Source organism: Crassostrea angulata, unplaced genomic scaffold (genome assembly GCF_025612915.1).
Source record: "Crassostrea angulata isolate pt1a10 unplaced genomic scaffold, ASM2561291v2 HiC_scaffold_59, whole genome shotgun sequence".
Lineage (NCBI taxonomy): Eukaryota > Metazoa > Mollusca > Bivalvia > Ostreida > Ostreidae > Magallana > Magallana angulata.
Genome location: NW_026441614.1, coordinates 79,038 through 103,280, shown reverse-complemented (window position 1 = coordinate 103,280; position 24,243 = coordinate 79,038). Strand labels below are relative to the sequence as shown.

Genomic DNA, 24,243 nt, shown 5'->3' with positions numbered 1-24,243 from the left:
AAAATCCCGAGAGTTCCGAATGTCAACATCGTGTGAAAATTCGAAGCCAGTAAAAAATATTGGTGAAAAAGTGTTGAATTCGTCATAAAAATGAATTAAATTGTTAGATGAAAGGTATTTACAGCATTAGAGTGGTTTGTTATGAAAAATTGACCGTTATTTTAAATGCAGCTTAATTAATTTTTTTTCATTATCGTTTCGGAGCGATTCTGCTATTTTCTGCTACATTACGGGTGTATGGGAGGCATTATAACCGTGGTGAAGGCCTGTCTGGAGACACAGTTAAATTATTCTAACTAAGAGTGTAGTGAAAATAATAGCATTATTGTAGGCTTAACGCTTGGTTATGTAAATGTCAACAATACGGTGTGTCGATTTATCTATTTCGTAAATGCCTCATATCATATGCAATATGTCAACCCGTGTACGTACGGGTCAAAGTCTAGTTGTTTATAATTCATGATAAATGCTTCGAGACACCACGAACACTTATGTAATTTAATATCAAACAGAATTGATTTTCAATTTGTTCAATTAAAAAAAAAAATTGCGAAGACAAAAAAACTAAACTAAATCATTCCAAAAGAAAAAAATACCACATACACAAGATTTACATGGGAATGAAGAATGTTTTATATTCACAACTTTTTCATACTGAGAATTTTAAAAGCAGTACAATGTTGAATGCCTTTTCCGGAGCTTGTTCTTGTTGCATGCATTCCAGAAGAAAAACCATGACTACCCAATGAGTGATTGTGTCATTTATTGACCAAACAAATGACAGAATTATAACTAAAGCACATTAAATGTAGAATTACAATTATCATATTAGCTAATGTAATAACTTGGATAAGGTCTTATGATAAATTAAGGATTTAAGCCTAGAAATGTTAAATTGCAATTAGTGCTTATCCCAGTTATTATTATGTAATGAATATAACATTTTTTGCAACAAGAAGGTGGCGTTAATAAAAAAGGGCTACCACCTGTAAAGTTGAAATTTCACTCAATTTATAGCACAAAGACCATAAAAAATAACAAGATATGTATATTTAAGAAATAAACAACGTTATTTAGTGAACATGGCGTTATGAATAGCAATTGCTCTGTTGGCATATTCCATGATGCGCGCTAGCGCATCATGGAAAATATGCCAGCAGAGCAGTTGCTATTCATAACGCCATGTTCACTAAATAGTCGTTGTTTATTACTTATATTTGCATTATATTTGCATTTTCCCACTCGCAAATACCCTGTATTAGCTTAGACCTTGACATTTAGCTATTACATCAAAAGTAAACATTCAGACTGTAATGTATCTTTTTAATTCACATAGATTTGTTAACAGAATCAATGATATGTTAGTCTTACAACAGTAATTCCTTTAAAATGTTATCAAAAACATGTTTTAATATTAAATACGTCAATTTTAATAGTTGGAGAAAAACACACGATGTATAGTATAGTGGTTTAAATCTATAACGTCATGGAAAAGTATATATAACGTTACACCTTTATGACGTCATAGTATACAGAGAGAGCAATTGCGATTATAGAGAAATAATTGCAGCTCCTCCGTATGGGCTCACATTGGGAAAGAACAATGGAAATGCAAATATTAGTATATACTTAGCATCGTCAGCAGAATATTGGGCAATTGAAAGTAATTCTTTGGTGCATGATGAATACAGATATGCTCAAAAGTTAGCACCTAGTCCTGACCAAGTGAATATTTATTCAAATGTGCATAATTTTCAGAGCAAATCATGCATATGCAGTTCGTACGGCAAAAATCATATATTTGCATCATGGAATATGCCAACAGAGCAGTTGCTATTCATAACGCCATGTTCACTAAATAATCGTTGTTTATTACTGATATTTGCATTTCACCACTCGCAAATGCCCTGTATTAGCCTAGACCTTGACAGTTAGCTATTGCATAAAAAAAAACATTCTGACTGTAATGTATTTTAATTCACATAGATTTGTTCACAGAATCAATGATATGTTATAACAGTAAATCTTTTAAAATGTTATTATAAGACAGGTTTTATTATTAAATACATCAATTTTATGGAGTTGGAGAAAAACACATGATGTATCGTATAGTGGTTTAAATCTATAACGTCATGGAAAAGTATATGACGTCAGACCTTTATGACGTCATAGTATACAGACGTAGCAATTGCGATTATAGAAAAATAATTGCAGTTCCTCCCTATGGACTTACAGTGAGAAAGAACAATGCATATGCAAATATATAACCATACACATACATATATATACCTATACATGCACGCATACATATATATAATTATATACATACATATATACAATTACACACGTAATATACACAATTACACACATAAATATACATACAAATATGTATAACTAACATTTATACATTTTATCCTGACAACGATGGAGGAGGGGAGGTGGTGTTTAATTTTGCACCTCGTATTAAAAAAAAATAATTAGAGCGGCAAAGGTTTTAGATTTTGAGAGTTCGATCCCGATCAAAATGAACTTGAAGATAATCGAAACAATACCCAGAAATCGGAAGATTTGAAAAATTAAATGGCTAATTAGCGAAGAAAGTTTGTATATAAAACATTTTATGGAACATAAAATTTTATTTATTATTTGAAAAAGTGTATAAATCAATGTTTTCAAGCAATAATTAATTCTTATACTATTTTTTTCATGAAAATTCACCAAACATCATATTTACAAATGTAAAATTAAATATTTAAATTGTGACGGTATTCGATAAAAATGTTATGTTAAATATTCAATAGTAGTCAATGAATTCATGAAACATAATCTACATCTGTATAGCATTTAAATTCCTTTGCATAACGTAATATATTTTTCACATTAAACCTATCTAATGTAACACTTAGACTCTAATTTTATTGATAATTGACACTATCTTTAGCACAATGATTTTTTAAACGGTTTTTTTTAACATCAATCCTGCTCTAAAAAGTAAGAACCTGTGTTTTTAAGATTAGAGCTTCCAAAACGTTATTATGTAGATGATAAACGATAAGATAAGACAAACGCACAAGATGAAATTGCAAGCTGATCACGAGCCATGAATACACGATATCACAAGGTTCACATGTACATGTATAAACCCTTCGATGTCTAAACATACGATTGCATAACCAATGGCTGACGTATTATATACCCTATGTTGTCTTTTGGAATTTTATTAATAGATTAAAGTGTATTTTCTGTTTTGATTCACTGGTGCTTCCTTTGTTTGACTTGGAATTTTTTTCTTACAATTTGATAAGTTCGATCCAAAAATTTTATATATAATTTGTTCAGCTATTAATTATCATTCAGTAAAAAAAAAGATGTTCTTTTATTTTGGTATTTTCCTAAATTGTTATTCTGTAAAAGAAGACTATTGCAGTCTATCTATATTTAGGCCACGGCTATTGCACTCTCTTAAATAAAATATTTACATTTGCATCAAAATGCAATACATAAATATACAATATGCATACATATCATTTTCAATTACTAAATATTCAGCATTAAAACGTTTTGAGAATGCTTCACCATACAAACATCTCCTATATGTCACTGTCTCTTATTTTGTTTGTTCTGTATCTTTATATTTTTTTCATTTTCTAAAAAGAAAACTATTTTTACATATGTTATATACCACCACTTGTTTAAATTACATTGAATTCTTCTAAGGAGTAATTAGTATTAGAGTTCATATATACAAATACATTACACTTTAATATTGAACGTATCAATCTAATAAATACTATATATATATATATATATATATATATATATATATATATATATATATATATATATAATACTCCATGCTGTGAACATTTTGCTGAATGCGGCGAGGGAAAATTTACCCTATTCCCATTTTATAAACTTCCAAATGAAAATGAAATACTGCGCTTAGCCAAGGAAGACCACTTTATTAAATTATTTAAACCAAAACTTAATCGCACTCAGTGAAAAATTTATTATATGCATGTTATATAATTGAATCATTTGTAATATTTGCGATTATTATTTTTTTAGCGCCTTTTTGCTCTGTGACTCTAACTTTCCGCTACTTTAACGTTATTATAACGTCACAATGAACTTTTGCTTATTGACGTTACTACGTTACATATTAGTCATTTGTACATAACTGCCTGAAGAGCCAGGAATGTCGAAAACGTTTGCGGTTAATAGGATCAATTTGTGATTTTATTCTGGATATTTATTATTTTTAAATTTCATATATATATATATATATATATATATATATATATATATATATATATATATATATATATATATATATATATATATATATATATATATATATATATATATATATATAAAACTTAAATAAATGAAAACACAAAGATCGAGTAAAACATAAGCGCTTTCATTTTCTTCAGATGTTTTACAATACTAACATGGTAACGTTTGTTATGACGTCATAATAGTTTAACGGCGTCTTCAAGTCTCTGAATGACGTCATATTTTCCCGTATTTTTAGATATCACAATACTAATAATAACAGATTATATAACACGGTTAAAACATGAATAAAACATTTAGAATACTCAGATGTTACATTAAGCTATTCAATTTAGGTTTAAAAGTTCTTATAAAATGTTTTTCTTTATCACGCCTTTCAACAGTATTAGAATTGTACATTTTATAGAACGGAAAAACAGTGAATGATTTTTTTCCGCACAGGTCAAGGTGTTCACTAACTTTTAGTTTGCGGTATTCCGGTTGGTTGATGTGCTGTTTGTGAATTCGGATTCTCTCCCGTAAGGTACTTCCCGTTTCTCCAATATATAGTTCCCCGCAACCTGAGCACGTGATAACGTATACTAGATTTCTGGTTTGACACGACATGTTGTTGTTAACGATAAACTGTTTCCCACCAAAATTAAAATGATGTCCTTGTTTAATATAGGGACAAGTGCCACATCGCGAATCCTGGCATTTAGTGACTTCAAACTTTTGGTTTTTATAAAGACCATATCATGAAAATGTTGTCAAACGTCGACTATTATCAGGAAATACCAACCAATGATGATAAAAAAACGATGCAGAAAATAAAGAATCTGTTAAAAAGACATAAAACAACATCCTGCTTAACTGAGAAAGAGGAAGACTACCTAACAGATTATGAATATAAAGAAAGCAATTTTTATGGTCTCCCAAAGATTCATAAATCAACAAAAATTAAAGATGCCATCAAAGTCCAGTGTTCTGAATACATCCGTTGTCCACATCCAGATGATATCACATTCAGACCTATTGTAGGGGGGCCTTCAGCACCTACTCAAAGACTTAGCAATTTACTTGACATTCTACTTAAACCATTGTGTACTGATGTTAAAAGCTACGTGAAAGATGACTTGGATTTTCTACGTCATTTACCTGAAAAAATTAATAAGAATAGCAAGTTCATTACTTTTGATGTCATTAATTTGTACAGCAACATTTTAAATTCTCTGGGACTTAACGCGATGGAATATTGGATCAATAGGATACCTGAAAAAATCAACAATCGGTTTTTAAAAGAATTCATTTTAGAAGCTGCAGAAATTGTATTGACTAATAATACATTTACATTCAACGGAAAACATTTTAAACAAATTAAAGGAACCGCCATGGGCACTAAAATGGCTCCAACATATGCTACCCTTACATTAGGATACCTGGAAGAGAAAATGTATAAGGAAATAAATAGATTATTTAACGAAGAGACGGAAATGTATATAACAAAGCACTGGAAAAGGTACCTGGACGACTGTTTTATTGTTTGGAATTCTGGAGACAACAATCTGTCAGTTTTTAAAAATATATTGAATGAACTTAATCCAGATATCAAATTTACAGCGGACGAAAGCCTGAATAGAATTTCATTTTTAGATATTTTGTTGACCAAACAAGACGAAGTCATTATGACGGATGTATACTACAAACCTACGGATACTCATCAGTATTTACACTTCAACTCATGTCATCCACGACATACGAAAAGAGCAATACCGTATAACCTGTCTAGACGAATATGCACAATCGTTAACGACGACTCTGTCAAAATACAGAGATTACAGGAATTAAAAAAGTATCTAAAGAAACAAAGTTATCCGGATAAAATTATTGACGATGCTATTGAAAAAACCATGAAATTAGACAGAAAGAAGCTCCTCAATCCCGTTCAAAACAACAATAAAAAATCGAAGATATTGCCACTGGTTACCACCCATAATCCCAGAAATACTAACATCGCCCCGATTGTTCACCATCTAAACGACGTCTTGAAGACTGATGAAACAATGGCCAAGATATTTGAAAAACAAAAATTTATAAACAGCAAAAGACAGCCGAAGAATCTTCGACGCATCCTTACTAAATCCAATTTCAAAGAAAAATCGGAGTTTGAAGTCACTAAATGCCAGGATTCGCGATGTGGCACTTGTCCCTATATTAAACAAGGACATCATTTTAATTTTGGTGGGAAACAGTTTATCGTTAACAACAACATGTCGTGTCAAACCAGAAATCTAGTATACGTTATCACGTGCTCAGGTTGCGGGGAACTATATATTGGAGAAACGGGAAGTACCTTACGGGAGAGAATCCGAATTCACAAACAGCACATCAACCAACCGGAATACCGCAAACTAAAAGTTAGTGAACACCTTGACCTGTGCGGAAAAAAATCATTCACTGTTTTTCCGTTCTATAAAATGTACAATTCTAATACTGTTGAAAGGCGTGATAAAGAAAAACATTTTATAAGAACGTTTAAACCTAAATTGAATAGCTTAATGTAACATCTGAGTATTCTAAATGTTTTATTCATGTTTTAACCGTGTTATATAATCTGTTATTATTAGTATTGTGATATCTAAAAATACGGGAAAATATGACGTCATTCAGAGACTTGAAGACGCCGTTAAACTATTATGACGTCATAACAAACGTTACCATGTTAGTATTGTAAAACATCTGAAGAAAATGAAAGCGCTTAAGTTTTACTCGATCTTTGTGTTTTCATTTATTTAAGTTTTATATATATTTCACCGACCACTGAGGTTTTTCTTGGATTTATCTATATATATATATATATATATATATATATATATATATATATATATATATATATATATATATATATATTTACATTGCAACTATATATCTATGTTCATGCGCTATGATTATACTCTGTTATGTGACTATGTGAAAGTTCAATTGAAAAAAGAAAAAGAAATGATAACGGATCTACATACACTACAGATAGAGAAGACAGAACTAAATTATTTAAAGGTAAAAGGCACCAAATTAAATGTCGCATTTACAGGTAAATTCACTTAATTAAGTTTTTTATGATACCATAAGAACTCAAATACATTAAGTTTTATTTAGTATGCTATTCCATCTACATTATATAAATACATTGTATGTCTCAGAAGTAATGAACAAAATGACAATAACAAACCGTCATCAATCTCAAAAATACATAAAACAAAATACAAATTCAAAGCAGAGCAACACGGACCTCCATAAAATAGAGGTAGGATCAGCTGCCTAAGAGGAGTAAGAATTCTCTGCTGACCGGCCACACCCGCCGTGTCGCAATCGGGAAAAAACGTATTTAGTGTTCATTTACCATTAATGAATGTATTCTTTCTGCTGGCGGAATAATTGGATTTAAAGTGCCTGTATATTTAATTAGATTGTTGAGTATATGTATGTACTAAATACCTCCCTCTAAACTAAGTCATTAATCGAAGGGTAGCTATATATTCGTGAGTCACACAATCCAAAAAAAAAAAATCAACCAACATATCAATCTTCCGCTCAACATCATTTTTGATATAAAAATATTTCTGCAATTCCCATACATCTTAGTATTTGAAAATGCATAAGAATACAACGTATATCATAGATACTTCAATGTAACGTATGGGATATTATCCTCCCAGTTCTAAAATACATCAAGTTAAGTAATTATAGTAGAAATAAAAATACATAGTAAATGAAAAACAAAGTGGTTTACCATGTTCTTTTGACTTTTAACTATTATTAAGTTTTAAATAAATGATCAATAAGCTAATGACACGGTATTTATTAACACAAATAACATTTGTTTCAAAGTGATTTCAGGTTATTTTAAAATTCTACAACCTATATACTGAATGTATTGAAATCGTTTATTTCATGGGGACCAATTTTCGTGGATTAAATTTTACAAGTTCAATGGGTTGTAATTTCGTGTATTCCCTTATACTTACAAAAGGAATATAACTTTATTTCCTATCAATTCGTGGGGGTGCTAATTCGTGGATGAGAGGAACCCACGAATTCGAATTCCACAAAACTGAGTCACCACAATTTCTTTTGATTGCATAGTAGTAATTGTGACCCACAATAAAATGTTAGTGTCAATTATATAATATATATGATATAATTGTTTTTTCTTTGCAGTTATGATAATAAACAAATAATAAGAAAGTTAATTAAATGTTAAAAAAGCCCATGTCATTTAACAAACACGGAGATACTGAAAACATAAAGGTTTCTAATGAGTAAAAAATAATCACCAACCAAATTAGTTTTAAAATGAATGCAACACGGGATGTAACTCTATCGAAAATGTTAGTGACCTGAGCAAAACAAATTATTTCTTGCAGGTATTGAGTACTGTAAATACAATTATACATCCATCAAAAAGTATACAGACGGATGAACAACGGACAACAAAGGGCCAGAAAATTTCTCATGAATCTAAGGTTCATCTGAGTAAAAAAAAAAAACCATGATGATACCTTTGTTTAAAAGCACAATCACTGATGTATGGTACACATTATGAATCACATGTTCATTTCATCAACATGCAACCAGAAACAGTGATCATTTTACTGTCTTACAAACACAAATTGGCATCCGCTCCATCCGTAACAACTGTACGATGTTATCATTGCCGTTTTCACAAGTCAAAAGGAACGAACTAACTCCGCCTGCAAGACATAGGTTAACATTTGCACCATTGTCAAGTAAAAATTGAACTACGCTTTCATGCCCCTCTTTACAAGCTAAAGCTAACGGACTATCTTCATTTTTGTCACATAAATTTACGGTTGCTCAGCTTTTAAGTAAGAGTTTCACAATTCCATAATACCCGTTTTTGCATGCCTCATGGAGACAACTTGTTCCGTCATTTCGACACAAATTTAAATTTGCTCCATTAAGAAGTAATGGTTCAACAATGCTTTCATTTTCCCTCTGACAAGCTGAAAAGAGTGGACTAACTCCATTGTCCATACACAAATTAATACCAGCCCCTTTACTCAATAAAAGCTGTACAGTGCAATCAAACTTTTTTTGACAAGCAATTAGGAACTGCCTTGATCCGTCTTTATAACATAAAGCAAATCTGCTCCAGAAATGTGCTTGGAAACTAAAAGTTTTGCTGTACTATAAAAAGCTATAAAAAGAGGAGTGGCTTTGGGTTTTTTTTTAATACAAATTGATGTCCGCTCCATTACTTGGCAAAAGTTGTACGATGGTAACATGACCTTCTTCACAAGCCATAAATAGAGGACTGGCTCCGTCTTGGTGACATAAATTAATGCCTGCACCATTGCTTCGTAAAAATTGTACTAAGTCATAATTCCCCTGATAGCATGCAAATATTAAAGGACTTTCTCTTTTTACCGTACATACATTCTAATCAGCTCCAGCATTCAGCAAAAATTGAACTATGGTATTGTGTCCTCTTTGAATAGCTATATGGAGGGGACTGGCTCCGTTTTTGAAACATTTATTAAAGTCTGCGCCATTACTCAGTAACAGTTGTACAACGCTCTCATGTCCGTTTTGACAAGCTTGAAAAGAGGACCGGCACCGCCCTTCATGCATGAATTATTGTTTGCCCCATTACTCAGTAACAGTCGTACTATGCTATCATGTCCGTTATGACAAGCTACATACAGAGGACCGGCGCCGTTTTTTCCTGCATAAATTAATGTTTGCTCCATTGCTAAGTAACAGTTGTACTGTGCTATCATGTCCGTTTTGACAAGCCGCAGTAAGAGGACTGGTTCCGTCTTCCATGCATAAATGAATGTCTGCTCCATTACTCAGTAGCAGTTGTACTATGCTATCATGTCCGTTTTGACAAGCTATATACAGAGGACCGGCACCGTTTTTCTTGCATAAATTGATGTTTGCTCCATTGCTAAGTAACAGTTGTACTGTGCTATCATGTCCGTCAAAACAAGCTATGTAGAGAGGACTAGTTCCGTCCTCATCACATAAATTAATGTCTGCTCCATTACTCAGTAACAGTTGTACTATGCTATTATTTCCGTTTTGACAAGCTATAATGAGAGGACTAGTTTCGTCCTCATCACATGAATTAATGTTTGCTCCATTGGTAAGTAACAGTTGTACTGTGCTATCATGTCCGTTTTGACAAGCTATATACAGAGGACCGGCACCGCCCTCCATGCATAAATTAATGTCTGCTCCATTACTCAGTAACAGTTGTACTATGCTATCATGTCCGTCAAAACAAGCCGCAGTAAGAGGACTGGATCCGTCTTCCATGCATAAATTAATGTCCGCTCCATTACTCAGTAACAGTTGTACTGTGCTATCATGTCCGTTTTGACAAGCTATATACAGAGGACCGACACCAACCTCCTTGCATAAATTAATGTCTGCTCCATTACACAGTAGCAGTTGTACTGTGCTATCATGTCCGTTTTGACAAGCTATATAGAGAGGACTAGTTCTGTCCTCATGACATGAATTAATGTTTGCTCCATTGCTAAGTAACAGTTGTACTGTGCTATCATTTCCGTTTTGACAAGCTATAAAGAGAGGACCGGCACCGTTTTTCTTGCATAAATTAATGTCTGCTCCATTACTCAGTAACAGTTGTACTGTGCTATCATGTCCGTCAAAACAAGCCGCAGTAAGAGGACTGGTTCCGTCCTCCATGCATAAATTAATGTCTGCTCCATTACTCAGTAACAGTTGTACTGTGCTATCATGTCCGTTTTGACAAGCTATAATGAGAGGACCAGCACCGACCTCCTTGCATAAATGAATGTCTGCTCCATTACTCAGTAGCAGTTGTACTATGCTATCATGTCCGTCAAAACAAGCTATATAGAGAGGACTAGTTCCGTCCTCATCACATGAATTAATGTTTGCTCCATTGCTAAGTAGCAGTTGTACTGTGCTATCATGACCGTTTTGACAAGCTATAAAGAGAGGACCGGCACCGTTTTTCTTGCATAAATTAATATTTGCTCCATTGCTAAGTAACAGTTGTACTGTGCTATCATTTCTGTTAAAACAAGTTATGTAGAGAGGACATGTTCCGTCCTCATCACATAAATTAATGTCTGCTCCATTACTCAGTAACAGTTGTACTGTGCTATCATTTCCGTTTTGACAAGCTATAAAGAGAGGACCGGCACCGTTTTTCTTGCATAAATTAATATTTGCTCCATTGCTAAGTAACAGTTGTACTGTGCTATCATGTCCGTTTTCACAAGCTATATACAGAGGACCGGCACCGCACTCCATGCATAAATTAATGTCTGCTCCATTACTCAGTAACAGTTGTACTGTGCTATCATGTCCGTTTTGACAAGCCGCAGTAAGAGGACTGGTTTCGTCCTCCATGCATAAATTAATGTCTGCTCCATTACTCAGTAACAGTTGTACTGTGCTATCATGTCCGTTTTGACAAGCTGTAATGAGAGGACCGGCACCAACCTCCTTGCATAAATTAATGTCTGCTCCATTACTCAGCAGCAGTTGTACTGCGCTATCATGTCCGTTTTGACAAGCTATATAGAGAGGACTAGTTCCGTCCTCATCACATAAATTAATGTCTGCTCCATTACTCAGTAACAGTTGTACTGTGCTATCATTTCCGTTTTGACAAGCTATGTAGAGAGGACCCGCACCGTTTTTCTTGCATAAATTAATATTTGCTCCATTGCTAAGTAACAGTTGTACTGTGCTATCATGTCCGTTTTGACAAGCTATATACAGAGGACCGGCACCGCACTCCATGCATAAATTAATGTCTGCTCCATTACTCAGTAACAGTTGTACTGTGCTATCATTTCCGTTTTGACAAGCTATAAAGAGAGGACCGGCACCGTTTTTCTTGCATAAATTAATATTTGCTCCATTGCTAAGTAACAGTTGTACTGTGCTATCATGTCCGTTTTCACAAGCTATATACAGAGGACCGGCACCGCACTCCATGCATAAATTAATGTCTGCTCCATTACTCAGTAACAGTTGTACTGTGCTATCATGTCCGTCAAAACAAGCCGCAGTAAGAGGACTGGTTTCGTCCTCCATGCATAAATTAATGTCTGCTCCATTACTCAGTAACAGTTGTACTGTGCTATCATGTCCGTTTTGACAAGCTGTAATGAGAGGACCGGCACCAACCTCCTTGCATAAATTAATGTCTGCTCCATTACTCAGCAGCAGTTGTACTGCGCTATCATGTCCGTTTTGACAAGCTATATAGAGAGGACTAGTTCCGTCCTCATCACATAAATTAATGTCTGCTCCATTACTCAGTAACAGTTGTACTGTGCTATCATTTCCGTTTTGACAAGCTATGTAGAGAGGACCCGCACCGTTTTTCTTGCATAAATTAATATTTGCTCCATTGCTAAGTAACAGTTGTACTGTGCTATCATGTCCGTTTTGACAAGCTATATACAGAGGACCGGCACCGCACTCCATGCATAAATTAATGTCTGCTCCATTACTCAGTAACAGTTGTACTGTGCTATCATGTCCGTCAAAACAAGCCGCAGTAAGAGGACTGGTTCCGTCCTCCATGCATAAATTAATGTCTGCTCCATTACTCAGTAACAGTTGTACTATGCTACCATGTCCTTTTTCACAAGCTATATAGAGAAGACCGGCACCGTTTTTCTTGCATAAATTAATGTCTGCTCCATTACTCAGCAGCAGTTGTACTGCGCTATCATGTCCGTTTTGACAAGCTATATAGAGAGGACTATTTCCGTCCTCATCACATGAATTAATGTTTGCTCCATTGCTAAGTAACAGTTGTACTGTGCTATCATGTCCGTTTTGACAAGCTATATACAGAGGACCGGCACCGCCCTCCATGCATAAATTAATGTCTGCTCCATTACTCAGTAACAGTTGTACTATGCTATCATGTCCGTCAAAACAAGCCGCAGTAAGAGGACTGGTTCCGTCCTCCATGCATAAATTAATGTCTGCTCCATTACTCAGTAACAGTTGTACTGTGCTATCATGTCCGTCAAAACAAGCCGCAGTAAGAGGACTGGTTCCGTCCTCCGTGCATAAATTAATGTCTGCTCCATTACTCAGTAGCAGTTGTACTATGCTATCATGTCCGTCAAAACAAGCCGCAGTAAGAGGACTGGTTCCGTCCTCCGTGCATAAATTAATGTCTGCTCCATTACTCAGTAGCAGTTGTACTGTGCTATCATGTCCGTTTTGACAAGCTATATAGATAGGACTGGTTCCGTCCTCCATGCACAAATTAATGTTTGCTCCATTACTCAGTAGCAGTTGTACTGTGCTATCATGTCCGTTTTGACAAGCTATAATGAGAGGACCGGCACCGTTTATCTCGCATAAATTAATGTTTGCTCCATTGCTAAGTAGCAATTGTACTGTGCTATCATGTCCGTTTTCACAAGCTGTATAGAGAGGACTAGTTCCGTCCTCATGACATGAATTAATGTTTGCTCCATTGCTAAGTAACAGTTGTACTATGCTATCATGTCCGTCAAAACAAGCCGCAGTAAGAGGACTGGTCCCGTCCTCCATGCATAAATTAATGTCTGCTCCATTACTCAGTAACAGTTGTACTGTGCTATTATGTCCGTTTTGACAAGCTATAATGAGAGGACTTGTTCCGTCCTCATCACATGAACTAATGTTTGCTCCATTGCTAAGTAACAGTTGTACTATGCTATCATGTCTGTCAATACAAGCCGCAGTAAGAGGACTGGTTCCGTCCTCCATGCATAAATTAATGTCTGCTCCATTACTCAGTAACAGTTGTACTATGCTACCATGTCCTTTTTCACAAGCTATATAGAGAGGACCGGCACCGTTTTTCTTGCATAAATTAATGTTTGCTCCATTGCTAAGTAATAGTTGCACAGCTCTTTCAAGTCCGTAAAAACAAGCTCCATGGAGAGGAGTTGATCCACTCTGTGAACACTGGTTAACGTTTGCTCCACTGCTTAGTAAGAGCTTTATTGTTTCATTGCGCCTTGTTTCACACGAGGTTTCATCTTGATTATTCTCATTTGAAGTTGCTGCGTATATTAAGGGAATACATCCATCTTGATTAGAATTGTTGCCAAACTGTCGTAAATTCACATCGACGCCAAACTTTATTAGCTGTTGCATCATTTCAAAATTATGGAACGCAGACACAAGATGTATAGGATGGAAACATGCATATGTGTCTTTTAAAAATAATTTAATGTGGTCATTTGAAAAAAAATCAAGCAAGTCTAAAGATCCATTGCAGCATACCGCAGAAAACAGCGAAATGTCTTCAATATCTGTTTTCAATTGTGTAAGAGCTTTTAAGCAATATAACGACAATTCTGTATGACAAAATACAATCATAGCAGACATTGGCGATATTTCATTTCTTAGATTCAAAAAGGAAAGTTTAGAAAGAAAAAGGTCTTTTGTTTCTTTATACTGTTCATCTTTTTCAATTTGAAGTACTTTTTTCTCAAGTAGCATTTTATATTTTTCTGGATTTCGGTTCAATTCTTTTATTATTATGTTCCTAACCTTTTCGTTTCTCATACAAGGATTAAGGACAACGTCTAATAGATGTTCTCCAAATATTTCCATGAACAATCTCTTCCCAAGATTGGCAATGTATTTGTCACTTAAGACTATAGAAAACTTGTCATTTTCATCTTTACAATCTTCTAACTTCACCCTTCTTCTTAGAAAACTAACATCAGCATATTCAATTGTTTCTTTAGGATAATCTGATCCGAACACATAAGTGGTTATTTCCATTACAAAGTCATGGTAAAAATGAAAGTTATCGCCAATTTTCTTAACGAAAATACCTTCCATAGATTCAAGGATGTCACAAATTGTATATGGTGCGGTGTTTTCACCCATTCCGCAAAGTTCTAACGCATGTTTATATTTCCTTTTAGAGGTTTCTTCTTGAAGAAAATCGTTGACACAAAGAGCATTGTTAAACAGAACAAGAAGAACTAGGGCACAATATTTTTCTTTGGATGCCTTTCGGAAATTTCTAATTTCCTCTTCAAAAACAAGAGCTGGCTTTTTGAAAAACTTTAATCCGTCATTTTGATAAGTGGGATTGCTAAAATATAATTTGCACAGCAATGGGAAATACGCATCGATTTTTATAATCGCTGCAAATTCTTCTTTGGAGAATTTATTGACAACTGAATGTTTTTTAAATATTGTTTCTTTCTCATCATCGTTCAGCTTTAGTAGGTTATTATTTATGTCTATTATGTATGATTTGTTTGTAAAAATTCCGGCTATTCTAGCATCACTGAGAATATATTTTCTACATGACATTAAAGCTTTGACTTTTTTAAAAAGAGCTTTTAATTTTTCTTCGTTTTGTCTCCATGCGTCATGTGATATTTCATCAAATGATTCTTTTCCAATTGGATCATTGAGCACAAAAAGTGTTTTACTCTGTATTAACACACAGTCATTGATGAGTTCCCTCACTTCATAGATCGGTTTTACAGTCCATCCTTGAGATCTGTATTTAAGTGCAATATGCTGAATGATAGCAGACTTTCCTGATCCCGAGTGACCCGCCACAATAACAACACTCTGATCTTTTATGAGTTGTTCTACTTTCTTACACGCTTTTGTTGATATGAATAGATTGTTATCCTGTTCCCATTGTTCAAATATGATTCTATCAACTGTTGACTCTGGTAGAAATAAATCAATGAGTTATATAGCATATTTTATGCAAATATATGCCTAATGTAAACATAAATAATGCTCTTTGTATAAAATTGAAGAGAACTGAATATCCAGAAAGTATCTGTTTCAATGATTTTTACGATATTTCATTTTTCTCTTTAAACTGATATTGCATTTTGTAGTATAAACAAGAATATATTACTTGCCCTCTTTTGGTTTATTAGCTGTATGTCCGTAATCAAAATCTATCTTCCTCGAAACACTCACTAAAAAAATATTAAACGATTGAAAATATATGTAATTGTTCCTGTCCCTTCAATAAATCAACAACTTATAATTCATAACTATTAATGACAAGAGGCCAATGGGGCCATATCGCGCACCTGAACAACAATGACTTTGATATACAGTCCCTGAAACGTTCTACTTTCCCATTTGTTCGTGCGTTCACCTGCGCTCACAGTGCGTGCACCGTGCGTTCACCGTGTGCTCACCGTGCGCTCACCGTGCGTTCACTGTGCGTTCCCTTTCGCTCTCCGCTCCGCTTTGTTCGCGCTCACCGTTCACAAAGCGCTCGCTCTGCGTTCACAAAGCGTTTACCTTGCGTTCACCGTTCGTTCAGTGTTTACTTATCGCTCAGTTCGTTTTCATTCATTTTCATTCAGAACTCCAAAATAAAAGGACAGGTCTCAGCAAAATTAAAAAGGAACCCTAGCGTAAAGGTGGAAGGAAACATATTATATATGAAACATCATTTTAAAGAAAATTTTATCCGTGGAATTTAAAGTACACATTCTTGATTGGGTCTGCTTTTTGTTGTTTTTGTTTTTTATCATTCTCCTAAACATGGATTATTTTTGTCGAAACGAAAATGGCGCAAGTATGCAGTTACTGTGAACATTTTAAGTTACACAATACAATGATCAATTGCTACACAAATATTATTTATTGATTCATTCTAAGACGTCAGTCCAGTCGTTTAAAAACAAAAGACTTTAATCAACAAACGACTCGACTCACATATATAAATATTAAAAAAAGACGCTGTATTTGTGTACTTTTTACGATTCATATAATAATTCTTTCGATGTCCAATCATAAACATATCCATGCTCGACAATAAACTGAACAGATCAACTTAAGAAATGTAAGCATAAATGCGTGCTAATTTATAGATTAACAATATAACAATAAATCCCGACGATTTCTCGGTAAATGCAATTTCGTTAAAGTGATTTATAAAGAGTGCGCTCACTGTACGCCCAGAGTGTGCTCACCTTTCACTCACCGTTCAAGTGGGAAACTATAACGTTTCTGTAACTGTATGGGCGTTCAAAGGATATTGTGCCATATGGCCCCTCGATAGAATAACAAATAATAAATACCGTAAAGTATCCGAATTGTACACTTATTTTTGCATACACTTAATCTTTGACATTGTACTTTTATAGAATATCATTTCTACCGAAAATCAGAAGATCCTATGCAAGATATTATACAAAACTTTTGGTAGAGGTACACTGTTAACGTCCAATACATTATTTTCGTGAATAATATATATATATATATATATATATATATATATATATATATATATATATATATATATATATATATATATATATATATATATATATATATATATATATATATATGTGTGTGTGTGTGTGTGTGTGTGTGTGTGTGTGTGTGTGTGTGTGTGTGTGTGTGTGTGTGTGTGTGTGTGTGTGTGTGTGTGTGTGTGTGTGTGTGTGTGTGTGTGTGTGTGTATGTGTGTGTGGTGGGTGTGTGTGTGTGTGTGTTTGTAAACACCTTCAACCCACTACAGTACCTTGTTTACACATCAACCAACTCAATTCATTTCGGAAACTCACTACACAAATCACTGTAGTGACTTGCGATTCTGTTGGAATAGCTATATTTTGGCTTATTATACCCCAAACAATCAAAATTACGCTTGGTGTCATTTGTCGGTATACAACCGTTTTTTGTACACTCCAATTCCATGGTCATTTTCATTCGTTACACACTTTGCCATGTTTACAGAATCAACGCATGCGCAATAGACGTTGAAATGGCGTCTATATCGTGTTGCAGATAACAAATTCACTCTGGATTATTTATATGATACATTTGCAACTTCAAGGTAAGCTTTTGTTGTAACATAATTTATTTAACCTAAATTCATAGAAATATTAAATGGAATAAGACGTGAACGCGTGCTTTTTAGATACAAGCAATGAACAATATTCCGAGAGTGAATCCTAATTTAACACATGTTTCATCATATTTCGTGACTTAAACAAAGTTAACTTTCTTGCTAAACTTACGTTTGATTGCCTTTTAAACTTGTTGAAGTACACAAAAGGGCAATGCACCAAAATATAAAGATGATTTAAACCATTTATTTATTACCTATAGTGTAGTGAGTTATTGTGAGTGTAAACAATGTTTAGTGTAGTGACTTGTTGTGAGTGTATACAGAATATATTTTTATAAGTGTTAATTATTTATCGAAACTTTTAAATGTATTTAAAATAAGTTAACATTACCGTATATTTTAGTCATTAATTTAAAACTAGCATAACATCATCGAGATAGATTGTTTAGCACGATGGTGATTTGTTTTGATATGTAGACAGCGTGGAGTGACTTTTTGGATGTAAAAAAAATGGTATATCTGCATTGCAAGTATAGTGTTCAAGGGTGTGATTATTAAAGTCAGTTCAAGCATATCTTTTACAACATACACCATAGCATAGCATAGCATTGGAATCTCATAGCAAAGCATTGGAAACTCATACCATAGCATTGGAATATCATACCGTAGCATACAATCTCATAGAATCTCATTCGTCATATCATACCATACCATAACATACAACATGGTTTTAACTCGGTTTTAAATGCTTTTAAATAAAAGAATAAATGTTCACATTGCAGATTACTGGTAGACTTTGTCCTCTTATAATTTTACCTCTAAATGTTTGGAACTCTTCTGTGTATAGAGGCGTCATTTTTTTATGTATTTATTTTTTTTTTTTGGGGGGGGGCAAATCTCAAAGTATACATGTACCATAGTATAGCATAGCATATCATTAAGCCCTTCATCTCAATTTCTCATAGCACAGCATATGAATCTCATAGCATTGCATCAAAATTTCATAGAATATCATTAAAATCGCATACCATAGCATAGCATAAAATTGTAAAAGATATGCATGAAGTGACTGTAACATTCTTAAAATAAATTCCATTAGTATATTTTTCATTTACAAGACAAATGCAACGGTTTAAAAATTCTATAAGATAAGGCAATCCAAATTTGTTTTAATTGTTAAATCATTAACTTTAAGTAGTGGTAGTTCTGAACCTTTCTATATGTGAAGGGAATATAATCCCGATTACATCCTGAAGATTTATGTGTACTCAATAAAATGGCATATAGCAATATAGCTGACATACGTGAAAATAAATGTCCCCCTCCTCCTTAACTTCCTTGAACAAAATTTTAAATATAAAAACAATCCTACTTAGTTCTATTTTTTATTCATTAAACAAAATATAGAACTTTAAGAAAGATTAAATAATGATACAATTTTATGTGACAATATTTAAAGCTCTAGACGCTATAATTTGCATCAATATAAGGTTCCTCGACACACCAAAATTTTATTTTATGGATCGATTGAGAATCTTTTTTGAAACATGATTCCACAAAACAGAGATCAATATCGGCTTTCAGTTATTTTTTGTATTTTTTCAATGAAATAGGAAAAACTGTTTTGCAGACAAACAGAATATATTAGAGCTTAAAACTTGTTGTCAATTAATGAGTAATATAATTATAAATAAATTCATGCCAAAGATCGTTTGGTCAAGTGTTTAATTTTTTAATTAAAAAAATATTTCTGAAAATAAAAATTTTAATTCTTTAATATCTTTATAATCTATGGATAAAATTTTAAAAATAACATATAGTCACATAAACTATTAACTAAACAATGATATTTTACAAAGAAATTGAAATGAAAATGCGAAATTTTGGAAAAATTGCTATTTATCAAATTTGAACCGATCCCGATTGAAAAAAACTGATCCCGATCAGAATTATTTTAAAATTGAAATTTTACAAATAAACTGCAGTTTTTTTCTAAGTAATTGATATAAATTATAAAGTTAGTAAATGACGAAACCATTTTACAGCTAAACAAACTGAAATTTTTGCAAAATTCTGATTCATTCTAACTTTATGTGATTTCGTTCGGGATCAGTTTAATTACAATCGGAATAGGTTCGATTTTAAAATTTTCCATTTTTTCTTTAATTTCACTATTTGGTTTCAATTTCTTGTTGAAATATGATTGTACAGCAATTGTTAAATGCGAGTAACAGTTTATCTGCAGTTTTCATCCATTGATTTAAAAAATATCTACAATCCTTTTTTTTTCATTTTCATATATATTTTTTTTTACAAAAATATTTCAAAGTTTATCTGGCCGTTTTGATATGTATTTATAGATAATTGTATTGTGCATTAATTGATAACAAATTTTTAGCTCTAATATATCTTGTTCGCAGCTAAAATGATGCTTCCGGTTTCTATCAAAAAATACAAAAAAATTCATATAAAATAATCAGAGCCCGATTTAGGTGTCATTTTTGTATAATCATTTCTCAAAAATGATTCTTCATCGATCCATCAAATAATGCATTGGTGTGTCGAGCCACCTTAAATTAAGTATCTGTGCAAGATAGTGCGGACACATTCTTTCAAAGAATAAGCCATCTTTATGTTTTTTGTTTGTTTGATTGTAGTTTCTTTTTTCACAAACATATTTATGATTTAAATGTTCTACAATGTTAACTTAAATTTTCCATCAGTCAGTGTAACGCGAATGTCTCAACCGACTGTAACTTTCTCGGCCGGTATATTTACCCCAGTGGCAGTTCACTGTTGAGGAGCAATCGAAACTAATGCTCTTACGTATTCATGTCAGCTTTAGCATGTAACAAAATAATTGAAAGATTGAAATGGAAGAATCTAACTAACATTGGAATTTATTAATTTTGATAAAACATTTTATGCCGTTTAGATTTGCAACTAGTGTTTGCACAATTTCAAACACAGTTTTAAAACAGCTTTTTTTCACTGAATAACACCATCACTGTTTATATGTGAAAGAATACTGTAACCTCTTTATTTTATTAGACCTGACCTTAAAATAAATATCTCTCTCTCTTTCTCTCTCTCTCTCTCTCTCTCTCTCGTTATTTTAAGAAAAAAATGGTGCTTTGATGTTCGAGTAACTAATACTGAGAAATAGTCCTTTTTTATTTATGAAGGTATTCAAGATTGCTAATGATGGTTAAGTTAATTACAGTGAAAGCATACCACGTTGATACGGTGATAAGAAATCTGTCGAAAATGCAAGTTGCATGCATATAAAATTGTTGGTAAATTCACACAATTTTCAAATCATTTAAAAATATGAACCATTATAATAATAATAATAACAATAATAGAGTTAAATAGAATATATATATATATATATATATATATATATATATATATATATATATATATATATATATATATATATATATATATATATATATATATATATATATATATATATATATATATATATATATATATATATATATATATATATATATATATATATATATATATATATATATATATATATATATATATATATATATATATATATATATATATATATATATATATATTCTATTTAACTCTATTATTGCGCCATATCAATGTTTAATTACAATACTTAAAATAGTTATCTAGCATTCCACCTACTCCACGAGGAAGGGGGGGGGGGGGGGGAGTTGCTCAATCCATTATCGGTTCAACTTAACAAAATTATTAAGACCACCTTACCCCGTGGCGTTGGAAGCAAATTGAAAGTGGGAGACTAGACTTATCTAAAATCTTGACCAAAAAAAAAAAAATTAAAAAAATGTATAACTTTGAAAAAAAAGAATGGGGCTAAGCCCCCGTATCCCCCCCCCCCCCCCCCCTTGTACCGACGCCTATGATACCAATCGCAACTTCTCGGGCCTTTCCAGCAGAGCTCGGAAAAATACCGGCCCGAGAAATTGCGATTGCCATCATACCATCTGCATCCAATTTGACCAGGGTTGCGTTCGAAATCGTAGCAGATAGATCGAAGATATCTATTTAATCTTTGATTTGAAGATAATTGGCAATATTCGACTAAAGACTCTTCCATTCTTCAACCAGATTACGGCCACCATCAATCGCTGATGACACTGCCACTTTGGCGAATACCACATTTTTGAAGAAAAAAATCAATACTTAGGCCTATGCATAACGTTAGTTTGTTATAACGTTATACATGTAAAAATTAATAACAACTTGTATGATGAACAAAATATCCCTAAAAAAGATTTCCTGTTAGTTACAAAGTGGTAATAAAGGGAACCATATTGAATTTGATGCTCAGCATTAAAAAATAATTCAACGAATATCTACGTTGCGGCTTGGTAAGCTTGTCGTTCAACAGCATAGCAGCAGCTAGTCGTTACGATCTTGAACGCACCCCTCCTCGTTGGAAGACTCGGTACACCTCGGTCGATCGTACCTAATCGCCCGAGGTGAGCCGAATGTTGTTGGACGCATCATGGCTGACAAGAAGTAGATTCAACAGTGTTATGAGAGTAGGTATAATTGCTACGTAGCTGGTGCAGCTAACCTAGTCACCCTGTAGATATAATCATAGGCTAAAAAAATAATTGTTAAGGTATTTTTTAACTCACAATCTTTAATTATAACCATTACGTAATGTTTGCTCCGCGCGAGCAAGTTGCTATAGCATATGCATGCTCTTGTTGATGTGTTTGAAAAAAGAAGCTTATAGCCTAGATGTGATATGAGTATGTACATATTTCAGAGGTTAACAATGCCCAAAAGAAAAAGAGTAAATCCCATGGATGAGGCTAGGAGGTTCCTGAAAGAGGATGTGGACCCCCCTGGTTTTGCTGTTGATGTTTTTGAAGGAAAAGGTATACACCAGTTGGTTGATTAATTTATTGGTTTTTGTATAACATGTATTAGTACGGTAACACTTGCTTATTTTACAAACTGAGACTCTCAGTGGGATGTAACTAGAAGATAGCAAAAAGACATTAAGACAGTGTACAATTTTTGACTTAAACATGTTAAAGGCCCAGGTTTTTAACCGGTCGGTTTACTTCAGGTGGGGGTGGAGCCCCGAGGGAAACACGCTCGCTTGTGTATACATGTCTATATACACAGGGTATAAAAGTGCTCTCAACAGAGTTTTTCTGATGATCTAATAAAATATCTGTATTTATATGTACTAAAACAAATTGTCAATCGTTGAAATGAATATAAATGTATGAATAACCATGTGCGACATGGGGAAAATCTTTTGTTTGATTAAACAAGTTTCTGACGAGATTTACTGATATGATATCGTGATGTTATGTGCATTATACGATCATCTCACCATACTCAAATACTAATGCAACATTGCAAATTACGCTTGTAAAACTTTTACGAAAACTTGCTAAAGTGCACAATAATTTTACCAACTGCACATGTACCAGAGTTGTCTGTACTTGTTTCTCTTCCGGTTTGGGGTTGTGAAATTTCACAAAGAAATGTGATAACTTACGATATTTCTCAATTATTCACAAACATCTTTATTAATAAATGACGTTTTTGTAAATGCATGATCGGCGCCACATGATTGCGTAATATACACAGGTGTGTTCTAGACACAAGACTTTACGGTAGTCAATGTTAATAATTGGACAGATAACCTTGAATAGACCCTGCCTTCATCATTTTAAAATTTGACACGCAGTGCCAACAGTCCAAGCTCTTGTTAAAACTACTCTATTTAAATGTTTTATTAGATATGACTAAAGTCTGCTCAGGATATGTTCAGCTTTTAACATGTTTAATAGTATGATTTCTGAATATTAAATAACATTTGGTTTTCATTTGTATTTTGTTAATGGTCACACCAATTCATTCTCTTTATTCTCATCTGATGACAAAAGTACAAGCAGGCAAGCAACATACATGTGATATGTACCGGCGGTACGCCAAATGTACCGTTTTATCGACCCCATTCACGGTGTACCGGCGGGACACCAAAATTCATGGAATATGAAAATTTGTACAGTTTTTTGAAT

The 24,243-nt window shown here is 33.3% G+C and overlaps 1 protein-coding gene across 1 annotated transcript; it reads right to left on the bottom strand.

Moving 5' to 3' along the window:
- Positions 1-7,195: 7,195 nt before the first annotated feature.
- LOC128168850 (uncharacterized) lies at positions 7,196-22,699 on the bottom strand. The gene is made up of 2 exons (XM_052835009.1): positions 22,606-22,699; positions 7,196-16,028 (listed from the first exon to the last, which is right to left on the bottom strand). Exons 1-2 carry the CDS (start codon positions 22,697-22,699, stop codon positions 9,985-9,987), a joined length of 6,138 nt encoding a protein of 2,045 aa, XP_052690969.1. The 3' UTR covers positions 7,196-9,984.
- Between the last annotated feature and the right edge of the window lie 1,544 nt (positions 22,700-24,243).

Coding starts and splice junctions, on each gene's coding strand:
- LOC128168850 (XM_052835009.1), bottom strand. CDS start 22,699: ATGCGTCCAACAACATTCGGCTCACCTCGGGCGATTAGGTACGATCGA. Junction 16,029..22,605: donor GGAGGGGTGCGTTCAAGATC/GTAACGACTAGC, acceptor TATTTCTACCAG/AGTCAACAGTTGATAGAATC.